The sequence below is a fragment of the Scyliorhinus canicula genome, chromosome 11 (assembly GCF_902713615.1).
Source record: "Scyliorhinus canicula chromosome 11, sScyCan1.1, whole genome shotgun sequence".
NCBI lineage: Eukaryota > Metazoa > Chordata > Chondrichthyes > Carcharhiniformes > Scyliorhinidae > Scyliorhinus > Scyliorhinus canicula.
The window spans coordinates 40493782-40506559 of NC_052156.1; the positions used below are offsets into that span (position 1 = coordinate 40493782).

At 43.4% G+C, this 12778-nt stretch overlaps 1 protein-coding gene across 4 annotated transcripts in view; it reads right to left on the reverse strand.

The window, feature by feature from the left end:
• Positions 1-12778, reverse strand: part of arhgef3 (Rho guanine nucleotide exchange factor (GEF) 3) — a 402557-nt gene that overhangs the window by 32287 nt on the left and 357492 nt on the right. For 3 of the 4 annotated variants that reach the window (XM_038812815.1, XM_038812817.1, XM_038812816.1), the window contains one exon: positions 1455-1562. In XM_038812815.1, coding sequence (XP_038668743.1) covers positions 1455-1562 — 108 coding nt within the window. Of the gene's footprint in view, positions 1-1454; positions 1563-2013; positions 2603-12778 lie in introns of those variants that run through there. The other variant, XM_038812818.1, reaches the window with a different exon arrangement.

Here is a 12778-nt window from a genome sequence, read left to right on the forward strand (position 1 = left end):
TCCCCAGTTCAGGGTGCAAGCAATTGTAGTGAGCCCACCAATGTGCCATGAAGCTCAGCTACTCGACTTGGTTCCTTCCTGCGTGCTACACCTGCTGAGCCATTAGGTACAAAATCGAATTCCTGATGATATCCATGTCACCAGTTGTCTGTAATGCTAATTGTATGTTAATTATAGCATTAGCACACAATTATATTGTCTTCTAAATTACATTATTTAATTAAGTACTTTGACCACATATAAATAGGGGACAGCTGGGACGAGAGGAAAGCTGGGAGACTGAACAAGATCAATAGACTCACTTAAAGCGTGGATTCAATTAACATGTAATGGTATATAACCTTTCTCTATGTTGTTGATTATTACTATTTTGTATTTTAATGCTGCGTGAACAATTGAGGTAGATTTAGAAAATAATTTAAAGACCAGCTCCAACAAGCAAAGGTAAAACTATTAGTCATTACCCTACTGGGCTGCTATCTGGAGATTCACATGCTGACTAGCACTGAAGCAGAAGAATGGTAACTCTCCAGTATTTATTTGTTATAATAGGAAAAGGGGTCTTTTGTTACAGAAACACCCCGAATTATGAATATGGAAAGTAGTAGAAGAAATAAGTTGCCTCATTTGCAAATAGATAGAGAACAGAATCATAGAATCTACAGTGCAGAAGTCTCCATCGAGTCTGCACCCGGCCCTTGGAAATTGCACCCCATCCAAGTCTACGCCTCCACCCTATCCCAGTAACCTAACCTAACCCTTTTGGGCACTAAGGGCAATTTAGCATGGCCAATCCACCTAACCTGCACATCTTTGGACTGTGGGAGGAAACCGGAGCACCCGGAGGAAACCCACGCAGGCACGGGGAGAATGTGCAGACCCAAGCCAGGAATCGAACCTGGAACTCTGGAGCTGTGAAGCAACATTGCTAACCACTGTGCTACCGTGACCCCAAAGAAGAGATAAAGACAAGGAATTTAGCAAGAAAGGAGTGAATTAAAATCTGGCACGTTAACTTGAATGCAAAATGTCAGAAATTTAAAATGTGGAACTGACAGCATTATCTTTAAAGCATTCAGGCATTGGATTTCTAGGGAGAACCAAAAATGTTCTTTTTGCACATTCTGACATTTGAACATACATTAGAACAGCACTGGAATTTTGCTCCTTTGATGTGATTCGTTCACTGTTAACTTCAAATTATTAATTTGTATTCTTACCTAATCAGCTAGTATATGGGACAGCTTCTAAAAGATATATACAACTGATAGATATATGGTTTGGAAAATATTATGAATCATATTCAGTAACTGTTGGCTTGGGATAAACATTATGAATGCGAACGACATCCTTTGATGGATTTCCGAGTGCAAACCAACTAATACTCAACTGTGCACCTTTATAATTCTTCTCAACATGCTACAGCGATAATAAATCCCACTGAGGGATCTTACCTGTAATGTCTGGCTGAATCGTTTCAGAGGTGTGGCTTTCACAGGAGGAATGAGATTAGCTAAAGATGTGACCCGGGAAAGCGGCTTCACCCGTTTGTTACTGGGTTCCTAAAAAAAAAACAAGAAGGAGTTGGTGAGGATGTATCGGAATAATTCTTCATTTGTTCCAGCCTATGAATTATTGCTGGGCTAACCCAAACACAATGATACCCTCTATGCCATTGAGGCTGAACAGAGCTCACTGACAAGATGCTTATTGTTTCTCATGACTGGTCACAGGCTGCATCTCTTTATCCTTGCACATTATAATTCTACATTGAAAAATTCATGTTCACATAATAATGTGCCGTGTCCCCAGAGTAAATTTACACTAATCAATAGCCAGCAGTCTGGAGGACAAACACCTCTGCTGTGCATTAGGAATTTTCATTAGACAAAAAACATTATACTTTCAGAAACACCACACATTATTTCAAAATTTATATCAAGCTGCAAAGTAGGAAAGCTACATGCAATGCAAGGGGGTTAATTCCTCCCGGTTGAATGGACATGCATGTACCTTGTATTTTTTAATCTCCATTCCCCAAGCTGTAGAAGGCAGAGGCTCAGTAGAAAGAATTCCAGGAAATTATTTCGAAAAACCTCCATAAAGAACCCCAAAATAAACATCTCTGTATCTCAATCGATTCCAACAGAAAATTCTGTTTCTCCTCCTCAGACCCGTGAAGCAGGTTTCTGCAGATGCTCTGGGGTTTCAGTGCATGCAAGCAGTCCTTCTAGAAGAATCATTCTCTGATTGCAGTCCTATATTTGACAGCGCGCTGTAGCATCCACAATTAGGTAGAGATCAACACAGCACAACGCAGCTGCTTTAATAAAATTCCAACAACATGCATCTTTTCTGTCACCCCTCTCGGGACCAGTTGTATCAGGGTTATGATGTCTGCAAGATCAGTAAACATTTCTCTTTCCATCTTAACCGAGGTGGTAGTGAAAAGCTGCTTGCAATATTTTCAGACATGAATAGTTTCACCTTTGAACTTCAAAAAGCACCATTGCCTAAAGTATCAAGTGTTCATTTGCAGAAACATTTTTCAACAAAGGATCCAGAAACATCTTGCCGTATTTCCTTCTGTAACAGCAGATACCTTTTGCAACATGCCAGGTTTCACTCTTACCCCCCCCAGCTTCAATGACTCTCAAAGCCTCGTCCTCAATTACCTTCTCCTTGATATCAGCACTCTGAGGCCTTCTGACGTCAATGTAGTTGCATTCATATTCTGATCAAACCTTCTACTCAAACCCCTGAATAATCCTCCTATACAAAAACACCTTGCTTAATAACCTGCACTACCAGCTGACTGAACAGTAGCTGTGCGCCAGGCTTTCAGAATGTTATCCAGACATAAGGCCACAATTTACATCTTTGCAATGTTTCTCAGGCAAATACGTAGATTTATATTTTAACAATACAAGTGATTTAGCACCCCATTGTGTGCTCAGTGACTTTCACATCTATGAACTCAGTTTTCAGTCAGATTACTGTAAAGTTACCTCCGTTTAAAGGTACAGTAAGTAACCTTTTCCAATTTTCTTTACAGGTTGAATTTATAGATAGGCGACACCCTTACCAAAATTTATTATAGCTTTTGATCAAAGAAAAAGACAGAGCTTAAAGACATAAATAACATAAAGATATGTTAAAGTTGTTTATTGCCATCTTTCAAATGTTTAAATTATTCCTGTGTATGTACAGAAAAGGTCAACTTTACTATTTCAGGTTTGTTCATGAGTTGCAGCTTCAATACTAAAGGGTACACTAAAACAAAAAGGGTGTGGCAAATAGGTGGGCAGACTGTAAGTTTCAAATATTTCTTCTGATGTCCTATTATAGCTGTAGGTTTGCCTGGAATGCATGTCTTGGATCTGAGACTTTGCGTTTAGAATATTTCAGCACCGCAAGGATTTGACATAAAATCAAAGTTTTGTGCACAAGCAATGGAAGAGTTTCAACACCCAAGACTGGCAAGATTGGTTAACAGCGCTAAATTAAATGACGTTAATGCCAATAAATTTCAACTGTTATTTAAAGCTGCAGTGCATTATAAATTGCACCTGTATTATTATATTCCCAGCATCCAGTGCTCCTAATTTTCTTTTTTTACAAATCAAGTTTTGATGCCAATTATCCTAAACAATGTTAAAGCTGGGAAAGGCAAACAGGTCAGATTATTCTCTCACAGTCAATCAAGAGCACACACCACTAGTTTACAAATTTATGTTCAAAAGGGTATGAAATGATTGGTTAAAGCATAATTTGACCATGTCAGAGCAGAAGGAAGTGGGTCACTTCCATGGTGCTTTAAACTCCAGATAAGAGCAAGTTTTCATAAGTCATAGAGGTTTACAGCTCAAAAACGCCCTTCAGGGAGGCACATGGCGCAGTGGTTAGCACTGAGGACCCGGGTTTGAATCCCGGCCCCGGGTCACTGTCTGTGAGGAGTTTGCACATTCTCCCAGTGTCTGCATGGGTTTTACCCCCACAACCCAAAGATGTGCAGGTTGGGTGGTTTGGCCATGCTAAATTGCCGCTTAATTGGAAAATAAATAATTGGGTACTCTAAATGTATTTCAAAAAAAGAAAAAAGGCTCTTTGGCCCATCATATCTGCACCGGTCTAAAACAACCACCTAACTATTCTAATCCCATTTTCCAGCATTTGGCCCATAGCCATGGCATCGTAAGTGCACATCTAAATGCTTCTTAAATATTATCAGGGTCTCTGCCTCCACCACCCTTTCAGGCAGCAAGTTCCAGACTCCCACCACTCTCTGGGTGAAGACGTTTTTCCTCTCAAAATCAAACCATTTTCCTGTCTTTGTTTTGGTAACTAGAATTACAAAAACATTTCTGCTCAGATTCAAAGGAAACAGAACCTGTTTGAATTCATGGTTTTATTTTAATTTGCAGTTAGTTTGGAGACCTTGATGGGATCACTGTATTGTGCATAAATTATTTGCCTAAACAAAACAATAATTTAAGTAACAATGCCTAGAACTAATCAAACAGAAGTACTCCTAGAGCAAAAATGTGCAGCTAGCAATCAAATCAGTCAATAGCCGGTGTGGACAGTATGGAGATTAGTGACTTTTGGAATAAGCTGACCACACAAAAAAATAATGTACTAAAAATATTTCTCTCGAAGTAACAGATAAACATTTTTAAAAACAATTGAATTTACTGTTGTGGGTTCTGCCATTTGAAATCCTTGGTGTGATTACAAACTTGGTAATTATTTTCAGCTAGCCTCCATTAACTATATGTATTGTATTCAAAAATGGAAAGATTAAAAGAAACAATTCCCCCCCCCCCCCCCCCCCAGTCAATTTTCACTTCCTCTTTCGAGCAACTTTACTTCTCTGTTGCTCCTCGTCCCCCTGCTTTCCAGTCTATGATGGCAACACCCTTTCAATTCATTGGTGCTGATTGTTCAAGTGGTTTCGATAGCGTATCAGCTGACACGGCACGTATGTAGTGACACATTGCATCATTTTCCAGCCACTGGATGCTCCATGAAGGAGAAAAGTGGTAAAGTGCCCTCCAATTCCAATATGCCACCTGGGAATGGAATGCTCCATAATCACAAGAAGAAAACTGGGAGAGCTCCCTGCAATTCCAAAAGGTACGTTTGAGTGGCAGGCTGGGAAATTAGCAAATTCTTTCATTGTATTGGTTACAGATTTTAATGTGAGGCAAAGAACTTAAGAAACAGGAGCAGAAGTAGGCCATTTGGCCCTTTGACCTGCTCCACCATTCAATCGGATTGTGGTGAGCCACGTACGGCTCTTGTATATTATTGTATTTACTCACTGTTACTGTTGTTGTGTTGATGTCGTTGTTGGCTCCGTCTGTGGCTCTGCCCCTCTGAAAAGGTCTATAACCCATCGATCCGGGACAGCCTCTCAGTGCGGGAGGAGCTACTGGTGGGCACATTCCAGCTGATTAAACCCACAGTTCTTGTCAACTACCCGTTCGACTGAATTGATTGGTATCAATTTAATCAGCTAGATTTTTTTCCGATGGAAGTCGTTTTAAAACCAGAACGCCTCAAACTTGACCCGCAGGCGCCGGAGGCTACAGCAATATTTGAGCATTGGCTTAATTGCTTTGAGTCCAACCTCAGCTCCTTCGCCGCCGAGGTCTCCCCGGAAATTAAACAGCGTCTCCTGAACACCCGGGTGAGCCACAGGAATTTGGCTTCATACACGGAGGCAGTGGAGCTGCTCAAACGACAGTTCGTAAAGCCGGTGAACAAGGAACTCGCTCGACACCTCCTGACCACTCGGCGTCAGCGCCAGGGTGAGTCACTGGCTGAATATCTGCATGAACTGAGAGTACTCATCCGCAGTTATAAGTGCAGGAGTGTCACAGTGGTCGAGCACGCGGAGCTGATGGTCCGGGACACCTATGTGTCCGGTCCAGCTACATCCAGCAGCGGCTTCTAGAAAAGGGGGCCCTTGACCTCGAGGAGACTGTGAAACTGGCTACCTCGCTGGAAGTGGCCTTTCAGAGCCTGAATGCCTTCCCATCTGACAACGCGGCATCCTCGGGGATGTCGGAGGCACAGCCATCACCCGACCCAGACGTGCCTCATTCCTGTGCTGCGCGGCAGCCTTCCAGCTCCGGAGGACCATGCTGTTACTTCTGCAGTCAGGGCCAGCACCCCAGGCAGCGTTGCCCGGCTCGCAACTCCACGTGTAACGAGTATGGCAAGAAGGGGCACTACGCTAAGGTATGCCTAGCTAAGCCTAAAAATCAAAATCAAAAACCAAAAGCCTGTCAAGCCCGGTGGGGGTTTTGTTTGATAAAATTTTACAGGAAAGAAATGCAGAACTTTGGACAGATGAAGACTCCATACTTTCCGACACAGGAAGGCTTCACCTTCATCCAACAGGTTCCATTGGAGGAGCATGTACGAGGGCCAAAGGGATCCAAAATAATTTCTTCCATTTTTATCAGCAGCAAACAAGGTAAGAGAAAATGGTGGGTCGCTCAGGTCAGCCGGCGTGGGTCGCTCAGGTTGGCCGGCGTGGGTCGCTCAGGTCGGCCGGCGTGGGTCACGGCGGTCGGCTGGGTTGGGTCCCGGAGGTTGGCCGGTTGATAAAAATGGGTCCCCGGAAAAAAAGTTTGAAGAACACCGGTATAAGCTACCAATGAAATCAACAGAAAAGCACTCTTAAGGGCCTGTCAAAGCAGTGATTTTCTCCAACATTTCAAAAGAGTTAATTTCACAAAACACTGATCGCATAAACAAAATATGTTCTGCCAAAGAGCTGGTGAGAAAAAGCATCACCCAGTGTAACACGCGGCCAGATCAGATGGTCTTAGATTAACAGATCTCAGCCAAGGCAGCAGTTGGTATGCTGCATATAACTTCAGCACCCTGGCTAGGAGTGGGGGAGGATTTCAACAAAAGGCCAGTGTTCCCACTTCAAATCACTACCCAATGATTCATAGTAAGTGATCATGCACAGTTGTCAGCTCAGGATACTCTCACAAGCCCTCTACAGTTCAATAGTTAACGGAGATTCACTATTTAGGTCAATGTAAAAAGAACTGTCTAATTGAACCAGGTATCAGATGGTGCCAGGTTTTCATGGAACCTTGTAATTTGCATTTAAAATGCTGTTAGGTAGAAAAACGTCCCAAGGCATTTTACAGAAGTGTGAGCAGACAAATATTGAGAATGCATGAGAGAGAGACTTATTGGTAAGAAGGTGAAGTTTGGTCAAAAAGATGGGTTTAAGAGAGGTGGACAAGGCAAGGTTTTTAGGGGGAGATCTTGGAGAATGCAAATCAGAATTATGAATAAGAGATGCCGAGTGACTGCGATCTAATTTTGACCAACAAGGACAATGAGGTAATTGAGACGAATCAGTGGAGCAATTTTGAATGAGCTGGAAGTTTATGGAGAATGGGAGGCTGGCCAGGAAAGTAGTTGAACAGTTTTAATTTTTTTTAAACGGAAACCGGAGCACCCGGAGGAAACCCACGCAGATACAGGGAGAACGTGCAGACTCCGCACAGTGACCCAAGCCGGGAATCGAACCTGGGACCCTGGAGCTGTGAAGCAACATTGCTAACCATTGTGCTACTGTGACAAAGTGAAGGATAGAGGTTTTAGCAGATGGAGTGAGACAGGCGATAACATAGAGGTGGAGGTAGATGATCTTTGCCATGGAGAATATTTAGGATTAAAGGTCTGTTTGGGGATGGATAAGGCCAAGGTGATAAATGGTCTGGTTCAGCCCGGGGTATTCCTGGGTAGAGGAATGCAATTGGTGGCAAGGGTGAAAATGATAGCTTCCATGATCCCAACGATTACTTGAAAGAAGTAGCGGCTCATCGAAGACTGTATATCAGACAACAGGGAAGTAAAGCGGTGGATGGGTAGGGTTCAGCGTCATCAGCATAGATATGGAAACTAACTAAAGTCTGCAGATGATGTCACCAAGGAGCAGCAAGTAGATGAAAGGGAGGAGGGGCCAGAACCAAACCTTGGGGACGCACGGTAATTTTTATTTATCTTTGTTGTCATACAGTGAAAAGCAGTTGGCACAGTATTAAAAAACAAGATCAACATTAGACAATACATAATAGAAATCACATTATGTTTTTAACAAGTCTTCTGAAAGTCAGTACATTTCCAGTAAATTTAAAAAAATAAATTTGAAGTACCCAATTATTTTTTTTCCAATTAGGGGGCAATTTAGTGTGGCCAATCCACCTACGCTGCACATCTTTGGGTTGTGGGGTGAAACCCACGCAGACACGGGGAGAATGTGAAAACTCCACACGGACAGTGACCCAGAGCCGAGATTTGAACCCGGGTCCTCAGCGCTGTAGGCAGCTGTGCTAACCACTGCACCACCGTGGCGTCCTTACATTTTCAATAATGGCACAGGATTGGATACAGAAGCCATTTCAGGCAAAGCTGTGTCATGACTGGATAGGTAAGAGTGAAGCCATGAAAGAATGGAGTTGGATAATGGAGGAAAAGGACTGAAGAATGGCAAGGCTGAATATCTGAATACAGACATCAGGGAGGTGATGTCATCGCTGACTCTGGTTAAAGATGGAAAACTAATTGGAGAGATTTAAACGTGGAGTTACAGTAAGGATAGCTACAGATTTGGATGGCAACAACTCACTCAAGAACTTTGGACAGGAAAGGAAAGTTGAATATTGGGTGGTAGTTTGCAAGGAAAGGTAAATTGGATGTTGGATTTTTGAGGAGGAATTGATACAGTTTTGAAAGCATTGTGAGCAGTATCCGAGGAAAGAAATTTGTTCACTGTGTTAGCTAGCATGGGAGTCATAGAATTTACAGTGCAGGAGGCCATTCGGCCCATCGAGTCTGCACCGGCTCTGGGAAAGAGCACCCTACCCAATCCCACACCTCCACCCTATCCCCATAACCCAGTAACCCCACCCAACACGAAGGGCAATTTTGGACACTAAGGGAAATTTTAGCACGACCAATCCACCTAACCTGCACATCTTTGGACTGTGGGAGGAAACGGGAGCACCCGGAGAAAACCCACGCACACACTGGGAGAACGTGCAGACTCAGCACAGACAGTGAACCAAGCCGGGAATCGAACCTGGGACCCTGGAACTGTGAAGCAATTATGCTAACCACCATGCTACCGTGCTGCCCAATGGAGTCCAATGATCAGGGTGCCAATCAAGCGGGCTGCTTTGTACTGAATGGTGTCAAGCTTCTTCAGTGTTGTTAGAGCTGCACTCAGCCAGGGAAGTGGGAAGCAATCCATCACAGGCCTGACTTATGCCTTGCAGATGGTGGAAAGGCTTTGGGAGACAGGTATGTCGCAACATACCCAGACCTTGTAGACCTGCTCTTGTACTCACAGGGTGGAATTTTCCGTGCAACCCACTGCATGTTTTTCGGCGGCAGCCGGCACGTGGGGTTTTCTGGTCCCGCCATTGTCAACGGGATTTCCCATTGACTGCATTCTTGCTGCCGGGAAACCCGTGAACCGTCGTTGGGACCAGAATATCCAGGCCGTGTGAACAGCCAGTAAATCCCGCCCACAACCTTTGTGGCTGATCTAATTAGGAAGAAATAATGGGAACTTGAGAAAGGTACGGCAATAATTATGGGTGATTTTGATCTATCTTTAAATTGGACAATCAGAGACACAAATGATGTCTCGGAAATAATTGTGAATCAAGAGGTGAAAGGGAGAAACTGAAAACAATTACAATCGCCAAGGAAAAGGGTACTGAGAAAGTTATCAGAACTAAAGACTGCCAAGTCCCAAGGACCTGAAGGACTTCATTCTAGGGAAGTGGCTGCTGAGATATTTGATACATTGGTTTTAATTTTTAACAATTCCCCAGATTATGTAAAAGTCCTATCAGATTGGAAATCAACAAATGCAACTCCTCAGTTCAAGAAAAGAGAGAGCTAGAACGCAGGAAGCTACATGCCAGTTAGCTTAACATCCATCATAGCAGATATTAGAATCTATTTTTTTAAAAATAAAATTAAAATGCCCAATTCTTGTTTTTCAATTAAGGGGCAATTTTGCATGGCCAATCCACCTACCCTGCACATCTTTGGGTTGTGGGGGTTGTAATGTTCGTGTCAAATGGCCTGATTTATTACAAGAACATTTGTAGTTAGTTATAAACGATTTATTAACTTTAACTGTAGGTCAACTACATACAAGACAACAGATGAAAAATAGTAAAATAATGCGAAGCAACCTCTCTCTTCAAATTCCTTCAGCCAGTCTGAGGTCAGCTGACTTTAACATTCACTTATATACCAGTGAGACACCTAATGGTCAGTCAGTGAATTGCAACACAACCATGCTATCACTACAGGGGTGAGACCTATGCAGACATGAGGAGAATGTGCACACTCCACATGGACAGTGAGCCGGGGCCGGGATTGAACCCAGGTCCTCGGCGCCATGAGTCAGCTAACCATTGCGCCACTGTGCTGCCCTAGATTCTATTATTAAGAAGGTTATGGCAGAGCGCTTAAATTTTAATGCAATCAGGCATATTCAACATGGTTTTGTGAAAGGGAAATTGTGTTTGGCTAATTTATTGGAGTTCTTTGACAAGTAACATGGTTAAAGGGGAACCTGTGGTTGTGGTGTGTTTGGATTTCCAAAAGACATTTGATAAGGTGCCACATCAAAAGGTTATCACATAACAGTTCATGATTTAGGGGGCAACATGTTAATATGCAAAGGATTATTTAGCGAACAGGAAGCAGTTGGGATAAATGGGTCATTTTCAGGTTGGCAAGATATAACCAGTGAAATGCCACTGGGACTACTGATGGGGCCTTAACTGGTTACAATCTATATCAATGACGTTTCCGAAGGGGCTGAATGTGTGGTCGCTAAATTTGTTGATGACACAAGTAAATTGTGAACAGATCATAAGGGGTGAGATTTTCCAGACGTTCACGCTAGCGGGATTTCTGGTCCCACCGACAGCACAGGTTTCACAGCGGCAAGGGGTGCATTCAACGGGAAACCCTGGTTTCGCTGCCGGCCAAACCGCAGCGAAACATGCGCTGGGTTACTCAGTAAATCCCGCTGAATGAGTGTGTAAAGGGATATAGATAGGTTAAATGAGTGGGCAAAAATTTGGCAGGCGGAGTATAATGTGGGAAAGTGTCAACTTGTCCACTTTGGCAGGAAGAATAGAGAAGCAGTATATTATTTGAATTAAGAGATTGCAGATCTCTGAAGTACAGAAGGATCTGGTGTCTTGGTACATGAATCACAAAACATTAGTATGCAGGTAGGCAAATAGAATGTTGGTGTTTATTGTAAGGGAATGGAATATAAAATAGCAATGTTTTACCATAATTGTACGAGGCATTGGTGAGACCACATTTGGAATGCTGTGTGTAGTCTGGTTTCTTACTTAGTAAAGGATATAATTGCATGAGAAACAGTGCAGAGAAGGCTTACGCAACTCATTTCTGGGATGAAGGTACTGTCTTTTGAGGAAAGGTTACACTGGTTCGGCCTGCTCCATTGGAGTTTATAAGAATAAGAGGTGATTTTATTGAAATATGCAAAATCCTAATCGGACTTGACTGGGTGAATGCTGAAAGGATGTAGAGTTGAGATCACAATATGATCAGCTATAATCTCATCAAACAATGGAGCAGGCTTGAGGGGCCAACTGGTCTACTCCTTCCTCTAATTCACAAGTTTGTATGCACTTCCTATTTACTGTTACGTTTAGTGAATAACACAAATTGGTATTGCCTAAAAGTATCCACACATAGTCTACCGGAGGACCTTAAAAGTTTAGAAACTTAGTGACTGAGTTAGCACCCACTTCATCCATCTGTGACCTGGCTTAAATTTTGTTCAGAGGAGAAGAAATTAAAGTCTTTCCTGCGCTCCTCGGTTTGTCAGTTGAAACAACCATATGTAAAATGAATTCAGCCAATATCAACCTATCTCCTGCTGGGCATGAATCTACAGCAGAAAGCTGTACATAAATCAAAACACATTGGCACTGGACAGGCAATTCACTCAAGTTGTCAGCTTTTTGAAATGGAAATGTCACATTGGTGTAGCACTTGTTCTTTGGAGGTTGGGGTTAACATTGTTGGAGGGAGTATATAGGAAACCTTATTCTGTATTTGGCTGAACTACAAAGGATGCCAGTAAAAGATTGATTTCCTCCCCAGTGCTGACAACTCCCACCCTGAACATTTGAAAATCAAAACAGAAAACTCTAAAACAAAATAAGAGGCAATATTCAAAACTACAAATGCTTATGCTATAAATTAGATACTGCATATATTGATTATTGTTTCCTTCATTTCAGACATTAGGGGGGCGATTCTCCAATATTCGTGACGGTGTGAACCGGGCCCAGGTACGGCAGAGCACGGTGCTGGAGCGGTTCATGCCGCTCCAGCCTCCTTTCGCGATGCCAAACGGGCGCCGTGTCAACCCCCGCATGCGCTGTTGGGCCGCGCCAACCTGCGCATGCGCGGGGGACTTCTTCTGCACACCGGCCTTGACTCGAGATGGAGTCGGTGTTCAAGGGCGGGGGGGGGGGAGAAAGAGGACGGCCCACCGATCGCTGTGGTCCCGATCACGGGCCAGACCCCATCGGACCCCCCCCAACAGGCCGCCCCTCCGACCGTTGGCACAGTGTTCCCGCCGGCAGCGACCAGAGGTGAACGGCGCCAGCGGGACTCTGTCGTATCGACGCGGCCGCTCGGCCCATCTGGGCTGGAGAATTGGCGG